The 22,119-nt window shown below is 40.2% G+C and overlaps 2 protein-coding genes across 8 annotated transcripts; one reads left to right on the top strand and one right to left on the bottom strand.

Annotated features, from left to right (window-relative positions):
• The first annotated feature begins 1,340 nt into the window (after positions 1 to 1,340).
• On the top strand, positions 1,341 to 20,230 carry p2rx5 (purinergic receptor P2X, ligand-gated ion channel, 5). 4 transcript variants are annotated; one of them, XM_021618027.3, is made up of 13 exons: positions 1,341 to 1,614; positions 9,392 to 9,542; positions 10,440 to 10,511; positions 11,107 to 11,182; positions 11,490 to 11,574; positions 11,763 to 11,843; positions 14,526 to 14,667; positions 15,533 to 15,666; positions 16,035 to 16,128; positions 16,240 to 16,305; positions 18,426 to 18,508; positions 18,646 to 18,837; positions 19,410 to 20,230. In XM_021618027.3, exons 1-13 carry the CDS (start codon positions 1,478 to 1,480, stop codon positions 19,420 to 19,422), a joined length of 1,326 nt encoding a protein of 441 aa, XP_021473702.3. In that variant the 5' UTR covers positions 1,341 to 1,477; the 3' UTR covers positions 19,423 to 20,230. The 4 variants fall into 4 exon arrangements, with proteins under 4 accessions (XP_021473702.3, XP_090042442.1, XP_021473701.3 ...); XM_090186316.1 differs by having other exon boundaries at positions 1,357 to 1,621; XM_021618026.3 differs by lacking the exon at positions 19,410 to 20,230 and having other exon boundaries at positions 1,374 to 1,614; positions 18,646 to 18,997.
• On the bottom strand, positions 20,230 to 21,429 carry emc6 (ER membrane protein complex subunit 6). 4 transcript variants are annotated; one of them, XM_090186319.1, is made up of 2 exons: positions 21,327 to 21,429; positions 20,230 to 21,027 (listed from the first exon to the last, which is right to left on the bottom strand). In XM_090186319.1, exon 2 carries the CDS (start codon positions 20,995 to 20,997, stop codon positions 20,665 to 20,667), a length of 333 nt encoding a protein of 110 aa, XP_090042445.1. In that variant the 5' UTR covers positions 20,998 to 21,027; positions 21,327 to 21,429; the 3' UTR covers positions 20,230 to 20,664. The 4 variants fall into 4 exon arrangements, with proteins under 4 accessions (XP_090042445.1, XP_090042444.1, XP_090042443.1 ...); XM_090186318.1 differs by having other exon boundaries at positions 20,230 to 21,030; positions 21,327 to 21,427; XM_090186317.1 differs by having other exon boundaries at positions 20,230 to 21,030; positions 21,224 to 21,364.
• Between the last annotated feature and the right edge of the window lie 690 nt (positions 21,430 to 22,119).

Here is a 22,119-nt window from a genome sequence, read left to right as displayed (position 1 = left end):
TTTATTTTGATTTTCCCATGATGTCAAGCAAAGAGGCACTGAGTTTGAAGGTAGGCCTTGAAATACATCCACAGGTACACCTCAAATTGACTCAAATGATGCCAATTAGCCTATCAGAAGCTTCTAAAGCCATGACATAATTTTCTGGAATTTTCCATGCTGTTTAAAGGCACAGTCTACTTAGTGTATGTAAACTTCTGACAAACTGGAATTGTGACACAGTGAATTATAAGTGAAATAATGTGTCTGTAAACAATTGTTGGAAAAATTACTTGTGTCATGCACAAAGTAGATGTTCTAACCAACTTGCCAAAACTATAGTTTGTTAACAAGAAATTTGTGGAGTGGGAACGAATTTTAATGACTCCAACCTAAGTGTATGTAAACTTCCGATTTCAACTGTATATTCTGTATATACAGTTTGATTGAATTAAATGGGATGGTACTGCAGTTCAGGTGACACAGTTCAGCAGTCTACAATGTCATATCACTTACACACACACACACACACACACATACACACACACACACACACACACACACACACGCCTAATGAGCGCAATGTGTTTTGGTATTTATTAGACCTAACACCATATTGCTTGTTAGAATGGACATAAGATTTAGTCTATTACCCAGACAGTCCTGGCCACATTTCCCAATGTAAGATTTATTTTTATTTTTAACCTTTGCTCTAGTTAGCCACTCAACTGAACAATTGTATTTTTGCAGGCCAGCCCAGCAGGGTGCCTGTGGGCTGCTCTTGCCATATTTGATAGCTCATACACATTAAACTGTTGTTTTAGTCCAGTGTTTCCCAACTACAGTCCTCGAGTACCCTAATCAATACACATTTTTGTCAGAGAGAATGGTCGGGCTCGGAACATAATTATAATAATTTCTAAACTGCTAATTGACCGCATCTGAATCCAAAGAGAGGTTGCATTTGAAAATAACTATACTTTCATACCGTGATTACATTGAAACACGATCCCATGTCTCTTTTTTTATTTGTGGGAGTACTTGGGAAAATATTTTCTAAATTAAACATTTTTTTAATGAATTCCTTGTGATTTTACAGTCTTTTTTGATGCCTAAAAAAAATAACTTGGGGCGCCTTTTGCCGACCCCTGGTATAGGGTGAAGGTAATGTTTAAAATTGGCAGTAATGGGAATAAATATATTCATTGCAATAATTCGCTGTTAATTATTAGCTGACCAGATATCTGATTTAATTAAGAATTATAATTTATACACATTATTGTTATGTTTTATTACAGTCTCCGTTTCATTATCAATTTAACAATTTAAAGAGGAAACTAAAACCGCGTTCATGGTAGGTTAGCCGAGGCACAAGTCATTGGAATTGCAGCAATTTACTTGGACTAATGAAAGACCATGCAGTTGCCAGTGACACTAACTTCAGTGCTGCCAGTCTCACACTCGCGATCACCAGCTGTCGAACTCTGGGGACAGGAATATGGGCGAATTGACTTGGGGATCATTTTTCCTGGGTTTCCTTAATTTCAAGACAGAAAAATATGTCATCGCCGAAAACAGAAAATTGGGAATCTCATTTAGAGTTTTTCAGATCTGTGTGCTGGCATACGTGATCGGGTGAGGTGTATGTATTTTTTTATTGGATGTTAGCGATGAAGAAATAATCAATACTACAGCATGAATAATGTATTAAAATGACAATAATTATTTCCATACAAAGTCGCAAATAGATTCCATTGTCAATCGTGGGTGTCTGAGTTCGTTCAAGCTGTCATCATGAAACGGGACTAGGGAGTTCGAGTGTTGTTCCCTCATGACTATAATATTGTAACGACCCTGGATTTATAAATGCGGAAATCGACTCTGCCGCTCGAGCATGCTTTTGCGGCACAGTCGATAGCGCGCCAGACTTCGGGCTCGAAGTTCGAGGTTTCGAGACCTGCTCCCTGCTGTTTCATTACAATATTCACGGTTCAAGACTGTGGTAAAGTTGTTTTGATATTCGTCATATATTCGGACCTTCAAACTTCAATAGATAACGAAAGATTTGAGCTACATACCTCCAGTTAGGTACTTTATGATGGGAAAAAAAGGTGTGCAACATTGCACATGTCTTATTTTCAGACTCGAGTTTCATAATCACACATTAATTGTGTAGGTAGCCTGGCGCTCCTTCAATAGAGAACCACAGTATGAGTCATAATACCCATAAAACCTAGCGGTCAAATAAGCAAATGGTTCCAATCGTTTTTCCACCATTCATTTTACCCATCCACCTGGCTACCCCTACCCCGGTCAACAGCACTGCCCCCCCCTACAGCAACTCTCCCAAGCCTTCCCAATTTCTCCTTCTCCCAAATCCAGTCAGCTGATGTTCTGAAAGAGCTGCAAAATCTGGACCCCTACAAATCAGCCGGGCTAGACAATCTGGACCCTTTTTCCTTTTTTTAAATTATCTGCCAAAATTGTTGCCACCCCTATTACTAGCCTGTTCAACCTCTCTTTCGTGTCGTCTGAGATTCCCAAAGATTGGAAAGAAGTTGCGGTCATACCCCTCTTCAAAGGGGGGGACACTCTTGACCCAAACTGCTACAGACCTATATCTATCCTAACCTGCCTTTCTAAGGTCTTCGAAAGCCAAGTCAACAAACAGATTACCGAACATTTCGAATCCCACCATACCTTCTCCGCTCTGCATTCTGGTTTCAGAGCTGGTCATGGGTGCACCTCAGCCACGCTCAAGGTCCTAAACGATATCTTAACCGCCATCGATAAGAAACAATACTGTGCAGCCGTATTCATTGACCTGGCCAAGGTTTTCGACTTTGTCAATCACCACATCCTCATCGGCAGACTCGACAGCCTTGGTTTCTCAAATGATTGCCTCGCCTGGTTCACCAACTACTTCTCTGATAGAGTTCAGTGTGTCAAATCGGAGGGTCTGTTGTCTGGGCCTCTGGCAGTCTCTGTGGGGGTGCTACAGGGTTTAATTATTGGACCGACTCTTTTCTCTGTATACATCAATGATGTCACTCTTGCTGCTGGTGAGTCTCTGATCCACCTCTACGCAGACGACACCATTCTGTATACTTCTGGCCCTTCTTTGGACACTGTGTTAACAACCCTCCAGGCGAGCTTCAATGCCATACAACTCTCCTTGCGTGGCCTCCAATTGCTCTTAAATACAAGTAAAACTAAATGCATGCACTTCAACCGATCGCTGCCTGCACCTGCCCGCCTGTCCAACATCACTACTCTGGACAGCTCTGACTTAGAATATGTGGCCAACAACAAATACCTAGGTGTCTGGTTAGACTGTAAACTCTCCTTCCAGACTCACATCAAACATCTCCAATCCAAAGTTAAATCTAGAATTGGCTTCCTATTTCCCAACAAAGCATCCTTCACTCATGCTGCCAAACATACCCTTGTAAAACTGACCATCCTACTGATCCTCGACTTCGGCGATGTCATTTACAAAATAGCCTCCAATACCCTACTCAATAAATTGCAGTCTATCACAGTGCCATCCGTTTTGTCACCAAAGCCCCATATACTACCCACCACTGCAACCTGTACTCTCTCGTTGGCTGGCCCTCGCTTCATACTCGTCGCCAAACCCACTGGCTCCAGGTCTTCTACAAGACCCTGCTAGGTAAAATCACCCCTTATCTCAGCTCGCTGGTCACCATAGCAGCACCCACCTGTAGCACGCGTTCCAGCAGGTATATCTCTCTGGTCACCCCCAAAAACAATTATTCCTTTGGCCGCCTCTCCTTCCAGTTCTCTGCTGCCAATGACTGGAACATACTACAAAAATCTCTGAAACTGGAAACACTTATCTCCTTCACTAGCTTTAAGCACCAGCTGTCAGAGCAGCTAACAGATTACTGCACCTGTACATAGCACATCTATAATTTAGCCCAAACAACTACCTCTTTCCTTACTGTATTTATTTATTTATTTAGCTCCTTTGCACCCCATTATTTCTATCTCTACTTTGCACATTCTTCCACTGCAAATCAACCATTCCAGTGTTTTACTTGCTATATTGTATTTACTTCGCCACCATGGCCTTTTTTTTGCCTTTACCTCCCTTATCTCAGCTCACTTGCTCACATTGTATATAGACTTATTTTTCTACTGTATTATTGACTGTATGTTTGTTTTACTTCATGTGTAACTCTGTGTTTTTATATGTGTCGAATTGCTTTGCTTTATCTTGGCCAGGTCGCAATTGTAAATGAGAACTTGTTCTCAACTTGCCTACCTGGTTAAATAAAGGTGAAATATATAAATAGGGGATTTTAGAAACACTTAAAATAAGGGTTGTGTTTCGTGTAGGCTTACCCTGGTGTGACATTTTGATAACAGTATAAATCTCCCTAGGACAAGGTGAGATTTATCAATACATTTGCTTGTACTTACCCCCCTGAAATGAAATGCTAATTAGCTGTTAATGTGGCTATCATAAAGAACTACAAATACCATGATGATCTGAATGAGACTGCGGAATTGAGGCAAAGGTAAGAATCTCTGGATTAACGATCTAACGCTAGCAAAATTTAGTAATTAATAAATTGGCAACATTTCAGCTAGAGATGATGTGGAGGAGCTTTCAGGGATTTGTAGTTTTGCATGATGTCCTCTTTGATGATAATTAGCATTTTCGAATCTGAGTGTAAATAGAGCCAAATATATTAATAGAGAGATTTACACAGTTCAAAACATCACACCAGGGTAAGCCTACACGAAACACTGCCCTTATTTTAAGCATTTCTAAAATTCCCTATGGGAAAAAGGAATGGTGGAAAAACAATTGGAATCATTTCCCTGTTTTGACCGCTAGGTTTTATGGGTATTTTAGCAACATTTCTTGTTAGATGTTTTGACTAGAACCCTAAAATTGTATCATATTACTCCAGTGCTAGCCTCTCTACACTGGCTTCCTGTTAAGGCTAATGCTGATTTCAAGGTTTAACTGTTAACCTTCAATGCATTGCATGGACTTACTCCTACTTATCTCTCTGTTTTGGTCCTGCCACACACATAAGCTACACAAGACGCAGGCCTCCTTATTGTCCCAATAATTTCGAAGGAAACAGCTAGAGGCAGGGCTTTCTCTTTTAGAGCTCCTCTATTATGGGATGGTTTGCCAATCCGTGTGAGAGAAGCAGACTCTGTCTCTACCTTTAAGTCTTTACTGAAGACTCATCTCTTCAGTAGGTCTTATGATTGAGGTGAACGGCAAGGCACTGGCAAGAGGAACCACCCTTTCTGTGTCTGTCTGGCCGGGTCCCCACACCCTCCTGGGATTCTCTGCCTCTGACCCTATTACGGAGGCCGAGTCACTGGCCTGCTCGTGCTCTCCCATGCCGTTCCTATGAGGGTGTGTAACAGTACAGCTTCCGTCCCTCTCCTCGCCCCTACCTGGGATCAAACCAGGGACCCTCTGCACACATTAACAGTCACCCTCGAAGCATCGTTACCCATCGCTCCACAAAAGACACGACCCTTGCAGAGCAAGGGGAACCACCACTTCAAGGTCTCAGAGCGAGTGACATCACCGATCGAAACGATATTAGCGCGCACCACCGCTAACTAGCTAGCCATTTAACATCGGTTACAGGTGCATCCGGTCATTTGTATTTTATTTCACCTTTATTTAACCAGTTGGCCAGTTGAGAACAAGTTCTCATTTACATCTGCGACATGGCCAAGATAAAGCAAAGTACTGCGACAAAAACAACAGAGTTACAAACAAACGTACAGTCAATAACACAAAAGAGAAATATATGTACAGTGTGTACAAATATAGAAGAGTAGGGAGGTAAGGCAATGTATTTTATATTTCACCTTTATTTAACCAGGTAGGCTAGTTGAGAACAAGTTCTCATTTACAACTGCGACCGCAATAAAGCAAAGCAGTTTGATACAGACAACACAGAGTTACACATGGAATAAACAATAAACAAGCCAATGACACAATAAACAAGTCAATGACACAGTAGAAAAGTATATAAAAAAAGTATATATACAGTGTGTGCAAAAGGCATGAGGAGGTAGGCAATAAATAGGCCAGAGGCAAAATAATTAGTTTAGCATTAATGCTGGAGTGATAGATGTGCAGATGATGTGCAAGTAGAGATACATACTGGAGTGCAAAAGAGCAAGAGGATAAGTAACAATATGGGGATGAGGTAGTTGGTGTGCTATTTACAGACTGTGTACAGGTACAGTGATCGGTAAGCTGCTCTGACAGCTAATGCTTAAAGTTAGGGATGGAGATAAGACTCCAGCTTCAATCATTTTTGCAATTTGGAGATGACCAGTGAAATATACCTGCTGGAGCACATGCTATTGGAGGGTGTTGCTATGGTGACCAGTGAGCTGAGATAAGGTGGGGCTTTACCTAGCAAAGACTTATAGATGACCTGGAGCCAGCGTGTTTGACGACAACTATGTAGTGAGGGCCAGCCAACGAGAGCGTACAGGTCAAAACGGATGGCACTGATAGACTACATCCAGTTTGCTGAGTAGAGTGTTGGAGGCTATTTTGTAAATGACATCGCCGAAGTCAAGGATCGGTAGATAGCCAGTTTACGAGGGTATGTTTGGCAACATGAGTGAAGGAGGCTTTGTTGCGAAATAGGAAGCCGATTCTAGATTTGGATTGGAGATGCTTAATGTTTGTCTGGAAGGAGAGTTTACAGTCTAACCAGACACCTAGGTATTTGTAGTTGTCCACATATTCTAAGTCAGTACTGTCCAGAGTAGTGATGCTAGTCGGGGGGTCAGGTGTGGGCAGCAAATCGGTTGAAGGGCATGCGTTTAGTTTTACTAGCATTTATAAGCAATTGGAGGCCACGGAAAGCGTGTTGTATGGCATTGAAGCTCGTTTGGAGGTTTGTTAACACAGTGTCCAAAGAAGGGCCAGATGTATACAGAATGGTGTCATCTGCGTAGAGGTGGATCAGAGAATAACCAGCAGCAAGAGCGACATCATTGATATATACAAAGAAAGAGTCGGCCCGAGAATTTAACATTTAGTCAGTCACCAATTGTGCAAGTTCTCCCACTTAAAAAGATGAGAGAGGCCTGTAATTTTCATCATAGGTACACTTCAACTATGACAGACAAAATGAGAAAGAAAATCCAGAAAATCACATTGTAGGATTCTTAATGAAATTATTTTCAAATTATGGTGGAAAATAAGTATTTGGTCAATAACAAAAGTTTATCTCAATCCTTTGTTATATACCCTTTGTTGGCAATGACAGAGGTCAAACGTTTTCTGTAAGTCTTCACAAGGTTTTCACACACTGTTGCTGGTATTTTGGCCCATTCCTCCATGCAGATCTCCTCTCGAGCAGTGATGTTTTGGGGCTGTTGCTGGGCAACACAGACTTTCAACTCCCTCCAAAGATTTTCTATGGGGTTGAGATCTGGAGACTGGCTAGGCCACTCCAGGACCTTGAAATGCTTCTTACGAAGCCACTTATCCTCTTGCTCTTTTGCACTCCGTCATTGAAAATAAGAATTTCTTCTTAACTGACTTGCCTAGTAAAATAAAAATTGACAGAGTCAAAGCCTTGGCCAGGTCGATAAAGATGGCTGCACAGTACTTTCTTTTATCGATGGCGGTTATGATATCGTTTAGGATCTTGAGCGTGGCTGAGCTGCACCCATGACCAGCTCAGAAACCAGATTGCATAGTGGAGAAGGTACGGTGGGATTCGAAATGGTTGTTGATCTGTTTGTTAACTTGGCTTTCGAAGATTTTAGAAAGGCAGGGCAGGATGGATGTACAGTGCCTTGCGAAAGTATTCACCCCCCTTGAACTTTGCGACCTTTTGCCACATTTCAGGCTTCATGAATAATTTTGCACGCCCAATTTTTCAGTTTTTGATTTGTTAAAAAAGTTTGAAATATCCAATAAATGTCGTTCCACTTCATGATCGTGTCCCACTTGTTGTTGATTCTTCACAAAAAAATACAGTTTTATATCTTTATGTTTGAAGCCTGAAATGTGGCAAAAGGTCGCAAAGTTCAAGGGGGCCGAATACTTTCGCAAGGCACTGTATATTAAATCATGTATTTTATAGGAAAACCCAAGTGTGTGCAACTTGCCTCTCTATATAAAGATTAATGGACAGTTGAAATGAGGTTGCTAAGTCACCTGGTTAAAGAGATATTGCATTTTTACATTTTCAAATATTGATTATAAAATTGTGTAAACACTTTATAGGAAAACCAAATGGTGTTTAATGTGTTTCCCTATGATGTGAACAATACAAAGTTGGTTTAAGGTGCTTAGGTCATGTGACCAAGGAGATATTGAATTTCTAAGTAAAAAAAGATTAGAAAGAATAAATTACGGTAAAATAACTTTTTTTAAACTTCAGAAAACCAAAGGGTGTGATGTGTGTCCCTACGCTGTGGTAGGGACAACATTCCAAAGTTGATTTGAGGTGTCTTGGTCACATGGTCAAGGAGCTATTGAATTTTAAGTGATTTTTTTGAAAATGTATGAATCATTGACTAGGTATCCCCCTTTCCTTTCATTGTATGAGAAAACTAAAGGGTGTGCAACATGCTTCACTATATAAGGAATAATGGACAGTAGAAATAAGATTGCAAAGTCACGTGGTGAAATTTGAATATTGTGATCATGCATTTTGTTTGACAGTTCCTAACTATTTGCATTGCCACAGCACCAGGCTCCCTACACTGTTGCCATGTGATTATGAAACACGGGTTGGAATCTGGAAAATAAGACGTGCAATTTTGTACACCTTTTTTCCTTCATAAATAACCCAACCTGAGGTACTGTATGTAGCTCAAATCATTTGGGAGCTATTGAAGCTTTTAGGTCCTAATGTCTGGTGAATATCGAATCTCAAACCAGCTTTACCAAGGTACCCTCAGATCACTATCTTGATGCGCTATGAGAGTATACAGACAATATACTTTTTAAAATATATTTTTGCAATAATAATTCCAGAGACCTAGAATTCCAGAAGGATTATATTTCTCCCCTTCACGAGGCTACCGTCATTAACTTTTAACATCATGTACCCATCCACCCATTTCACAGAGACAAATCATTCCTCCACAAAATGAAAGTATCCTTTCATGACTGCCTCCTCTCCCTCATCTCATTACCATGTATTACAGTATTCTATAACAGTGTTATAGAATGCATTTGACATTTGTGTCTTATGAACACTCTGCACTCAGCACATGAAGGATCCAAGTTTGTTCAAATAACCATCCATGTTAATTTTATACGTGACTGACAACTACTCTATTTTCATATGTGACCGAGAGTTAAAATTAATGAATTTACAGAAAATAATCAATCAATCAATAATCAGTGTGTTTAAATTCTCAGGTGGGTTTTAGTGTTTAAGAAGGGGTACCAATCGAGGGAGGAGACCGTCCAGAGCTCTGTCATCACCAAGCTGAAAGGAGTGGTCATGACCAACAACACGGAAACTGGACTTCGCCTGTGGGGGCCTGAGGATTATGTCATACCTCCAACGGTGAGATTCAGGGACTTTTTGGGAGGTTTTAGGTAAACAGGTAGAGCCGACACACAGTACACAGCCTACTGCTAAATTATTCATTCAAGTCTTAATTGAGTTGAAGCCGAAGCTCAGTCAGTGATATAGCATGTCATTGATATTGTATGTTTTCAAGTACAATGAGTAACATTTTTATGAGGTATCTCCATTAACTCACTCATCAGTTTTCAATCACGCCCAACTGAATTTTAAAGTAACACGCCACCACATGCAGCTTTACATCACATCCACAGAGACAGTATATCTGGCTATAGCATGAGAGAAGTGCACTTTATGAAACATTGGCATAAGCATCTTTGTCAGCTATTTTGAACATCCATTTGGTACTGTTTTAGCACATGAGAAGTTGACACGTGTTTAGAGTGCTCTTCAACTCTTCTTTAAATCATGTTTATCTTGTATGGTCATGGAAATGTCATTGGACGTTATACTGTACAGGCTGTAGAGCAACAGGACAATCGTTATATGCATTTTAGCTATGAGTCTGTTTCCTCAATAGACACTCCATTTCATCTGTCTTGTTAAATAAAAGATAGGGAGTTGATTCTCAACTCTAATCAGTATAATTCACTTAACCTTTAGCGACTCAATGATAAACAGATTCAATAGAAAAGCCTGCTCTTGTCCACATGGTGAGCCCAGTCAGCCACCACTGGATCTCCTTCATTTTGTATTTTGTAAAACTATATTAATATGTGGTGAGAAACTGTGCTATTTATATTTAAGCTTATTAAAGGTTTTGACTAAAGAATATGTATTTAGGGACTTAATTTTGTATAGTCAACACACAGTCCATCAGTCCCCTGACTAACCTGATTGAGGAAAGTATAGTTTTAGCTTGTTGTTGTTTTTCAGGGTGAACAGGTTTTCTTCATTGTTACAAATTACATCGAGACCCCGCATCAGAGCCTTGGGTTCTGTGCTGAGGTGAGTGAAAATCAATTTCGTACTACAATAATCTAGACAAAGTCTTGTTTATGGAATTTATTTTCAAATATCCCCCTGAGATAGAGATTGGATGACTGTGCAGCTGAGATAGCAATACTTTAATGATCCAATCAAACAAGGATATTAAACTCCACTAAGTCAGCAAAGTAAGCAGAAAAAAACGGCTCGTAATTTGAGGCGGATGTCAGAATCCAAACTGCATAGAGCTTTATTTGTAATGCCTCAGGCCCAACAGTTCTTTCCTCAGAGAAAGATGGCTTGACCTTGCCATTGTCTTCCAATAATTGCTTATTTGATGTTAAAGTACGCTTTCAGTGCTACCATGATAAGTTATGAATGATTGATTCATTATATTTAATGACGATAAAAACTTCATAGTATGAAGGGTTCAGTGTCTAAATGTTCACTGGTCCAATAACATTGTGTTTTCCTAAATTGCTTTAGCATTCAAATGGTGCTCCCCACTGTGGTCACCATGCTATTGTATGTTGTCATCATCTCTAGGCTCTTCAATACACTGCTTTGAATACAGGCTGGCATTTTTAACTGCAGCAACGTGTCCTATGTTCTCCAGAGCCCTAAGGTGCCAGATGGCCAATGTGTAAACAATGAGGATTGTGCTGAGGGTGAGGCGGTAGTTGCTGGCAATGGTAAGGACTAATATGGTTAACTGGGGCAGTCTTTATCTAATTTCTATTTACATTTACAATATTAACATTTATTTACAGATTAGCACTGGCTTAGATGCACATGTATACCGCTAATGTGTAGAAAGCTTATGAGAATCACCAGCGTTGGAATTGGACAAATGTCTCTCTAGGAAATTCCTTAGAAAAATATTGCATGCCAAAATTATTCAACGTTGGTAACTCCTACGCATTACCCTTCACCCTAATTTCCCCCAAGATTATTATGTCTTTCCAGGATGTTGACAGAGATCTTTACCTTCCCCTGCAGGGGTGAAGACCGGCCTGTGTTTAAACTCTACAGGGACCTGTGAGATACATGGCTGGTGTCCTGTTGAGACGGGACGTAAACCCTTGTGAGAATTCATCCTCTTTTGCTGTGAAAATAATGAAATTGTCACTTTTGCATTGAGTCTCAGTATAAATGTACCCACTACATAAACTATGTTATGTACTTCAGTATTCTGAAGTACCTTGTCCTGATCATCTATTTTCCATTATGTAGAAGTCACTGTGATTTAACACTTTCCCCCTTACTTTCCAGGGAGGCCTTATTAAGCAAGGCAGAAATCTTCACAATTTACATCAAGAACTCTGTCAGGTTTCCGAAGTTTGAATTCTCCAAGTAAGTGAAGTGGGGCTTGTTCATGCAGACTTCATGGTAGTAGAGGCTATCTGTCTCTAGGGAAACAGTCAGTGTCAGTGACATAGATCATTAAGTATGTGTAAGTAGGGCAGTGGGGGATACATGTCCTAGAACTGCTTTGGATAGCTATGATGGTGCACAGTCCCTTCTATTTATATACACCCATAGCCATATCGCCCAGGGCCCAGTGAATGTGTGTGTGTGTGTGTGTGTCTGTGCACGTGCATACTGGGTGCGTGTGTGTATGTGTGTGTTCAGTGAGACAGTGGAGCGGTCATCTGAGACGTCCTTGACAGCAGAGCAGGCCCAGTCCAGGACAGGTGTCAGAACAGATCTGATTGGCTCACTGTTCTCTCATGTCAGTAAGTAAGGCTGTTGTTGTAGAAGGGTTCATCAGCCAGAACATCGGTGTTGTCTTTTCAAGCCTAATCGGAAAGCACAGAGACATCAGACCTCTGCCAATTCATGATTCATAATTTCAGTTGTAGATCTTTTGATTAGGGGAGAGTGTTTCTAGGAAACCATACATAAAATGAACCAAATATTTAAGAAGAGGTCCTCATTTCATTGAGTCTGTGAAGGATTGAAACCACATGGAAAAAGTGGTAAGCAAGTTAGGTCTAAAAAATGAATGTATTGTGTTGGAGGTTTCAGGTTTCTAACCAAAGCAGATAGTTTTGTACATCAGTTGGGGCCTCTTATAAGCTACAATATGAGGTCCTAAACCTAGCATGAAAGTGCATCCTTGAAGCTGTGTGGGCAAATATGGTCAAAATGTTTGCCTTTGGGTGAAGTTGATGTTAACATTTTGTCAATTTTATGCATAGTATTTTTGCAATGTGTCATGCATATGAACTCAAGATTTGTATTGTTACAGAGCTGACATCATCATCCCCGTATATACAAACATAAAACAAGCAGGGGTCTAACCCCCCGTGAGGTTCTTGAGAGTGCAGCCAAGGAAGTCAGAGAAGGGAAGTCCATTTGAGCAGCAGTAAGGGCTGAGAAAATGTACTGAATGACACTGAAGAGGAACATTGACAAAAAATAAAATGAACATGAACCTGTGTGAAAGAGAGGCTATGTTAGAGTAGCAGAGGTACACACTGTCTTATCTGATGACAATGGAGTCTGAGCTTGCTAAACATATCAAGAATCTCGTGGACCAGTTTCATGGGCTTAGTATCCTCAAATGCATAAAACGTTCCTATGAATTGGCACATCGAAACATCATCCCTGGCCCAGACCTCTGGTCCAGAAATGGAAGAGTAAGTGATATTAAACAGAGATATCTACATTGAGTATACCAAACATTAGGAACCCCGCTCCCAGAACAGCCTCAATTTGTTGGGGCATGGACTCTACAAGTTGTCGAAAGCGTTCCACAGGGATGCTGGCCCATGTTGACTCCAATGCTTCCCACAGTTTTGTGTCAAGTTGGCTGGATGTCCTTTGGGTGGGGGACCATTCTTCATACACACCGGAAACTGTTGAGCGTGAAAAACCCAGCAGCGTTGCATTTCTTGACACAAACCAGTGCGCGCTGTCACCTACTACCATACCCTGTTCAAAGGCACTTAAATATTTTTGCTTGCCCATTCCCCCTCTGAATGGCACACATACACAATCCATGTCTCTGTTGTCTCAAGGCTTAAAAATCCTTCTTTAACCTGTCTCCTCCCTTTCTTCACTGATTTGAAGTAGATTTAACAAGTGACATCAATAAGGGATCATAGCTTTCATCTGGATTCACTTGGTCAGTCTATGTTATGGACAGATGTTTTGTATACTCAGTGTATAGCTGAACTTAGGCATACATTGAAGATGTACAATTATACCACACTCCCATTCCATTAATTCAACTTTGACCTACCATCACCCGCTACTGGCACAGGACACCAGCACCCACTTACCCCAAAGTGGCTCAACTTACGCTGTCCCTATGCTCAATTTACCCCATACCCAGGGTAAGTTGTGCCAAGAGACCACTTGTTTTGTACAAACTATATTTTCAAAACTGTTATGTTTACAATAATTCAGATTATATCCAGGGATACACAATTTCCTGAAATAAATGTACATATATTTGTTAGAAAGAATACTCTATTTCCCTTGACGTAGTGATACTGAATGTAAACGAATGTCTCAACATACCCCACTCTCCCCTACATTGTGCATATGGAATGGAAAGTGTATAAACTATGAAGTGCTTGAACTATGAAGTTACTTCATATATTTTTTACCTTTATTTAACTAGGCAAGTCAGTTAAGAACAAATTCTTATTTTCAATGACGGCCTAGGAACAGTGGGTTAACTACCTTGTTCAGGGTCAGAACGACAGATTTGAAGTTACTGAATGAGCAACATGACTAAAATGAACAGTTTAGTAGATGTGCAGCTTGAAATAGCATAATATATTTGCAGTGCCATATGAGCTATTTAAGAAATTATAGATGATATATGTAACTCTGTGCTATTCCTTATCTAAGGGTTAAAGAGAAAAGCGTGTCATTTCAATCTGATAAGATAACTTAATTGTTCATTCTTACTGGTTTAGGCCTATGACCTTTTTTAGATTTAGCCAAGGAAAGTATGATACTGGACTACTAATCATATATTTAAAAAAAATGACATGTATTTTCTGTCTCCTTTTCCCGCAGGTCAAATGTCCTGGACACCGGTAATGACTCCTATCTAAAGAGATGTTCCTATGACAACGACATACATCCCTACTGCCCCATCTTCCGTCTGGGAGACCTAGTCAGCAGGACTGGACATGATTTTCAGGACATGGCTGTAGTGGTACATAAATGTATTTTTTTTTTTAATCTTTCAATTGATCCTTTATTTAACCAAGTTGTCCCATTGAGATCAGGAGACAGCTTTCCCTGGCAGAGAGAGACCTGGCATAGAGGGTTGGGTTTATTGTTAAACACTGAGTCCACTAAATCCAAATTAGGCTTTTCAGGCTTTCATCATTCTATCCAAGCAGTGTGGGAGTGGTGTAATTCTCTTTTCCTCCAGTCCATATGATAATGATGCTTGCTCTCAGGCAGTTAGGTAATTACCATAATTTTGATTACATTTAATTGGACATTTGCCATGTAGGATGCAGTCATTAGGCCTGACATTTAAATGAATAACAATGATGGTTGCATATTTACAACAACAATATGAAACATAGCAGTTGCTAGATCTGTATTAAGCGACTTGTCACAGAGCCCTGCATAAAGTGTTTTCACCTCAACTTCCTAGTAAGCTCAGGGTAGACATTTACAAGTAAACACTAACTTTTGTTGTTAATATAGCCGAACACCCAGCATAGAACAAGACAATGGGTTAACCAGAGCCATTCTTACCATATATGGCGAAGATGATCAGCAGTGTAGTAGCTACTGTGTTATCATTAGAGTTGCCAGTTTTAATGTTGTGAAGTACAGTATGTTTATGTTCCTAGTTGTTAATGTTTAACGAGGAGTTGATGTAAATGTGACCACAGTTCATAGTCAAGGTTAAGAAAGTACATCTTGAATAGCAGGGCAATAGAGTTCTTCTCCATATTTAGAGCAACGTCAAGCACAGGTGTTTATTCATAAATAGTGTAATCTTTCTCTCTCCCTCTCCCTCTCTCTCTCTCCCTCTCTCTCTCTCACTCTCCGTCTCTCAGGGTGGGTCAATTGGAATTCTGATTGAGTGGAACTGTGATTTGGATAAGGACTACTCACAGTGTAACCCAGAGTACAGCTTTACTCGTTTGGATATGAACCTAAACAGCTCTGTCACATCAGGCTACAACTTCAGGTACATCTTGACATGCATTAAAGTAATGTTCCCAAACTTTTGTATAATTTCAGCTAGTAGTTTTGAAAGTGGTGCTCATGAGCCGAAACTGGTCCCCATTTTTTGTTGGTGTTGCAATTCGCATGATATTTTATGAATCCAATTTTACCACAGGTTTCAAATTTGTTGTGCTTAAGATCCCTGTACTGCATCTTAAGCACATTTTAGTTCATGCAGACATAATAATCCATGCACTAATTCTGAAAAGTTATTAGCTTGAGCTAATCAAGCTTGAGCTCTCTCCAAGTACTGTATTTAATGTCAGATCTATCTCTACCAAGCAGTTGTTGACATTTCTGTTCCAAACAGCTGATTTGTTTGTTTTCCAGATATGCCCGTTATTACAAAGATGAAGCTGGAGAGAGCTATCGGACTTTGTATAAAGTCTATGGGATTCGCTTTGATATCATGGTGAATGGACGGGTATGACAGTGATTCTAGCTACACTTACTTGTCTAATTGAATGGGTTGGTAGTAGTAATATTATAGTCTGTGTCAGATCAAATGTTCTTTGTTCTTTATTGTGTTCTTCAGGCTGGAAAATTCAATATCATTCCCACAGTAATAGCTATTGGGTCTGGGCTCGCTATTATGGGCATGGTAAGTAATTTAATAGATTTGTGTTTTAATTTGTTTCCAATACACATGCTTGTCTATTTTCTCCCCCCAAAAAATATTTCTCTGTAATTCTGTTTCATGCAGCATGCCCAGGTTGGATGCTATCAAATGCTTTGAAATGCAATGCATTCGGGAAGAATTCAGACCTCTTGACTTTTTCCACATTTTGTTATGTAACAGCCTTATTCTAAAATAGATTATTTTTTAAAAATCCATCATCAAGCCACACACAATACCCATGAAGACAAAGCAAAAATAGGTTTTTAGAGTTTTTTGCAAATGTATTAAAAATGTAAAACTGATATCACATTTACATAAGTATTCAGACCCTTTACTCAGTACTTTGTTGAAGCACCTTTGTCAGTGATTACAGTCTCGAGTCTCGTTTCTCCCATTCTTCTCTGCAGATCCTCTCAAGCTCTGTAAGGTTGGATGGGGAGCATCGCTGCACAGCTATTTTCAGGTCTCTCCAGATATGTTCAATCAAATTCAAGTCCGGGCTCTGGCTGGGCCCCTCAAAGACATTCAGAGACTTGTCCCAAAGCCACTCCTGTGTTGTCTTGGCTGTGTGCTTGTGGTCGTTGTCCTTTTGGAAGGCGAACCTTCGCCCCAGTATGAGGTTCTGGGCTCTCTGGAGAAGGTTTTCATCAAGGATATAGCTGTACTTTGCCCCGTTCATCTTTCCCTTGAATCCTGACTAGTCTCCCAGTCCCTGCTGCTGAACAACATCCCCACAGCATGATGCTGCATTCTTCACCGTAGGGATGGTGCCAGGTTTCCTCCAGATGTGACGCTTGGCATTCAGGCCAAAAAGTTCAATCTTGGTTTCATCAGACCAAAGCATCTTGCTTCTCATGGTCTGAGAGTCCTTTAGATGCCTTTTGGCAAACTCCAAGTGGGCTGTCATATGCCTTTTACTGAAGAGGGGCTTCCATCTGGCCACTCTACCATAAAGGCATGATTGGTGGAGTGCTGCAGAGATGTTTGTCCTTCTGGAAGGTTCTCCCATCTCCACAGAGGAACTCTGGAGCTCTTTCAGAGTGACCATCGGGTTCTTGGTGACTTCCATGACCAAGGACCTTCTCCCTTGATTGCTCAGTTTGGCTGGGTGGCCAACTCTCGGAAAAGTCTTGGTGGATCCAAACTTCTTCCAATTAAGAATGATGGAGGCCACTGCAGAAATGTTTTGGTACCCTTCCCCAGATCTGTGCCTCAGCACAAACCTGTCTCGGAGCTCTACAGACATTTCCTTCGACCTCGTGGCTTGGTTTTTGCTCTGACATGCACTGTCAACTGTGGAACCTTTATATAGACAGGTGTGTGGCTTTCCAAATAATGTCAAATCAATTAAATTTACCACAGGTGGACTCCAATCAAGTTGTAGAAACATCTCAAGGATTATCCATGGAAACAAGATACACCTTAGGTCAATTTCAAGTCTCATAGCCAAGGGTCTGAATAGTTATGTAAATAAGGTATTTCTGTTTTTTATTTGTAATAAATTTGCAAACATTTCTAAAAACCTGTTTTCACTTTGTCGTTATGGGGTACTGTGTGTAGATTGATGAGGATTTGTATTTAATTTCATCCATTTTATAGTAAGGCTGTAATGTAACAAAATATGTAAAAAGTCAAGGGGTCTGAATACTTACTGAATGCACTGTATCACCACAAGAGGGCGATACCCTATCGTTTTTCATACAATATACTAATCTTCTTCATTCCAAATCGATCCCTATCCCCTTGTTTGTAGATCTGAAACATTTGTGTAGGTCTAAGCAATATCGCTACATTTTCTTTTCACTGTCTAAACCTATCATATCTACAGGAGTACCTTGGGTGTATAGGGGTCAATTTGGCATTCAGAAGCCCTCTGCCCCCTGGCAAAATGTTTTAGTGCCCTATTTCAGTCTTATTTATCTGAGGAGACAGCTCTTTGAAGTCTGCTGTACACATCCACAGGACAGTTAGTGTTTTTTTTTGTTTTTTTTACTATGGCCTGTGAAGTTGCCTGAAGCTTTATTGGGGGTGTTAGCCTTATTTCTATCATGATTAATGTGACTCTATTGTATGTCTTGACTTGAACCTTACCTTTGTTTCAGGGAAAATTTGCATGTGATATGATATTTGTCTACATGTTGAGCACGAGTTCCTTCTACCGAGACAGGAAATTTGAGATTCTCAAGTAAGACACTATGACATGGTATTACTACTAACTACAGAATTTACACTTTGTTGTTTATTCAGTAAAGTAAATCATTTCAGTCCTGGATTGTTTGCCTTGCTACTTTCAGTAAAACAAATAAAATATCCCTTTAACAGGAAAGAACGGATCAAGAAGCACAAAGAGATTGCGAAGACATTGGTGAACCGAGACACAAGAAAACACAGGAAACATGCTGGGGAACAACACGAGCTTACCACACTCTCTCCAAAAAATGAGGAGAAACAGGACCCTAAAACCGGAGAGAAAAATGAAGTTCACATTCTCTCTCCACGAACTGTGGGGCAACGGTATAATACTCACCCTCCACGACACTGACCGATTAATTCAGAGTGAGACACCAGACTAGAAGCTGCACGTAGGACAACTTACTGTTGAGATAGCATAGTAGAATACACAACTTTGTGTACACAACCAATTAACTTTGATTTTACGTGCAATTAAAAAAATTGGTAGTGCATCAGCAGTTCTTCTATAATGTCAGTCACTGACAGTAACATTTTAAGTAACACTAACATTTTATAAGATTGCTAGGTAAGTTAATCTAGTCAGCTATCTAAACAAGAATTTGTTCTTAACTGATTTTCCTAGTTAAATAAATAAAATAAACCTTCAAGGCTGAATTACCTGCTGGGCTCGAAGGGAACGTGCCCATGGGCCCTGACCTCCAGGGGCCCTTTACCTCCAGAAGGCCCCCATTGATTTTGTTTATACACCCAGATATCATATTAACATGGCATTTGTCAAGGCAAAATGTGTAGAACTGCAGGAAATGTTATTTAAAAAAATTCCCGCTTAGGGCTCCCAAAAGGCAAGAGGTGGCTCTGTGAGACACATTTTTATTTATCCTTTATTAACACAGGTTGTCCCATTGAGGTCAGAAGACCTGTTTTTCAAGAGAGACCCGAAACAAAGAAGTTCTGCTATTGTCAAGATGTCTAAACTGGGTCCTGTAGCAGGTGGAAAGTAAAACGAGGGTGGGTGAGATCCCAATGCCCACCCTCCTTCTCCTCTTCCAGCAGAGGTTACTGGTGCTGATAAATGGCTCTGGTTTTCCTGTCTCTCAGGAGTGATGCATGTCCTGATTGGACATGATGACTGATGGGGTGGAAAATAGAAATGCTCTCCTCTCCTTACACTTTTAGTGCTGCAATGATAATGCACACTCCAAGAAGCGAGATATTTATCAAAGAGAAAAAGCACTATTCTGTTTCTGACGTCTTATTTACTTGTTCCAAGATCTAATCATAATGCATCTGTTGATGGGTCAATTAGGCCATGCAATCAAACCATTGCAGAGTATTCAACTAGGTTATTATGCTGGCAGCGGTGTTCCTCCAAACCTTGACAGACCGCTTGTAGTAGAATGAAATCCTTGAGTCATATGATGGAATACATCGTGAGAGAACGGTTGCTTTTTAACACAATTGAAAAATACACCGGGTGTAAGGTTGTCTATCATAAATACTTCTCATTTGTGATTGCTTGTAACTTCTGCCTTGTCCTGTTCAATATGTCTGTAAATACAAAGCCAGAACTAGAGTATGGGGCAAGTTGTTGAATGTATTTCATTTAAATGCAAAATATTGTATGATACTGCATTTTTAGGGCTAATGGCCATTGTTAGAACAATCATATCAGTTTTCTGCCAAATCTTATGATCAATAAATTATACAAACAGGTTGTATGGAGTTATTTATTTTGAAGGATCCAACCAGAGCCGTTATATCCTATTTACACTACTTGAAAAATATGTTATCAGGCACATCACTCTGATGCCTACTACCCATCAATGTTTATTATAACATGTATCAACTGCTAGATGACAACATTTGGTAAATTCAGTTATCCTAGAGATGCAAAAGAGCAGAGCTAAACAATAACATACTGCAGCGGTTAACAGTTCAGTAAATGAGAGAAAGCAGGACATGTTTTAGTTTATGTATAAATAGAGTTGCTGACAGACATACTTCACGTAGCTGTATAATAAACAGTTAATCTAGCAAAGTATTTAATCAATCGCCTATATCTACAACGTTTTGCGGGCAGTTAGACAATCATAATTGGATTTACATGACATTAGGTTTAAAACTTGCTCAACATTCTGGTAAATTTTATTAGTACACATGCACCATTCCGTAGAGGAAAGTCCAGAACAGGACGTAGGTAAAAAGACCTCCAACAAGCCCTCCTGTAAAGAGCATCCGCCGAGACTTGAAGCACTTGTTCCACCTGCGACTGGCCTTGATGATGAGAAGAAGGGAGAGGAGGAACGAGGCGAGGAAATAGAAGATAAATCCGTACAGTCCTGTGAGCCCAAGGATGCCCGCTGTCGCCCCCGACAGAGCTGACACCGACGTCCGGCAGTAGTCCAGCACTGCGGCGTTGCCTCTCACAGCAACCTCACTGATGAACTGTGGTCCTTCTCGTTTCGCTACGACTGAGGCCATGTCGGCACCTCGTTTGTTTTCCAGCGATGACTGCTGCAAACAAGAGGTCATTAGAAAATCATGACATAATATTGACTGCTTACATTGCTGCATATACGTTATTGTATCGTACAAATTCTACATAATCTTGTTTAAAGCAAGCATTTTTGTCACTAGCGAACCGGCTTGCCAGCTGACATCTGGACACTGGGAGCTAACGTTAGCAGCTAGCAAGCGGTTTACTCACCGAATTAAAAATAATATAGAGTGCTTCGTTTACTTCACAAACACATCACAGGCACATAGCTAGTTTGTGACACTTAATATTCCATGTCAATGGATTTACTAACCCCTTCACTACTGGAATGTAATTACAGAACTAAAGCTGATTGTAGCTAAATGGCGCAAAGGTAACTGCGATGCGACGCGTCTTTCTGAATCTGCCTTTTTTGCGAAATGCATTCTGGGACTTTATTTTTGTATCAACTGCTCGTTTTTGATGAAGTCAGTGGATGTGCTTTTCAATTAAATTTAATCACACATTCATTTTCTTTAATTTAATTTTGTAATATCTTTAAACTGTATTTGTTGTGAACTGTGACCAAAACAAACTTTGGGTATGGTGTCCGACTTAGATCAAATTAGTTGCGCCTTCTGTTTACAATCGCTGGGCTCTGGATAAAATGTACAATAATTAATAGGCTCAGACGCAATCTCAGAAGCAGCTAACCATGGCGAACTATGTTCTGGACATAGATATAGGAATTACTTCAGTCAAAGTTGTGTTACTTGATATTAGATCAAAAACAGTAACGAATAGCTTATCTTTGCAAACGAAGATGGCTATCATCAGCGACGAAACGCATGTATGTAGAGTACCAGTCAAAAGTTTGGACACGCCTACTCATTCAATGGTTTTTCTTTATTTTACTATTTTCTACATTGTAGAAAAATAGTGAAGACATCAAAACTATGTAATGGCACACATGGAATCATGTAATAACCAAAAAATGTTAAACAAATCAAAATATATTTTAGATTCTTCAAAGTAGCCACCTTTGGCCTTGATGACAGCTTTGCACACTCTTGGCATTCTCTCAACCAGCTTCACCAGGAATGCTTTTCCAACGGTCTTGAAGGAGT

This window comes from Oncorhynchus mykiss, chromosome 10 (assembly GCF_057628025.1).
Source record: "Oncorhynchus mykiss isolate SJ-2025 chromosome 10, ASM5762802v1, whole genome shotgun sequence".
Taxonomy (NCBI): Eukaryota; Metazoa; Chordata; class Actinopteri; order Salmoniformes; family Salmonidae; genus Oncorhynchus; species Oncorhynchus mykiss.
This window is presented reverse-complemented; position numbering and strand designations above follow the sequence as displayed.

Coding starts and splice junctions, on each gene's coding strand:
- p2rx5 (XM_021618026.3), top strand. CDS start 1,478: ATGGGCGAATTGACTTGGGGATCATTTTTCCTGGGTTTCCTTAATTTC. Junction 11,844..14,525: donor CCGAAGTTTGAATTCTCCAA/GTAAGTGAAGTG, acceptor CTTTTCCCGCAG/GTCAAATGTCCTGGACACCG. Junction 16,129..16,239: donor ATATCATGGTGAATGGACGG/GTATGACAGTGA, acceptor TGTGTTCTTCAG/GCTGGAAAATTCAATATCAT.
- emc6 (XM_090186319.1), bottom strand. CDS start 20,997: ATGGCCTCAGTCGTAGCGAAACGAGAAGGACCACAGTTCATCAGTGAG.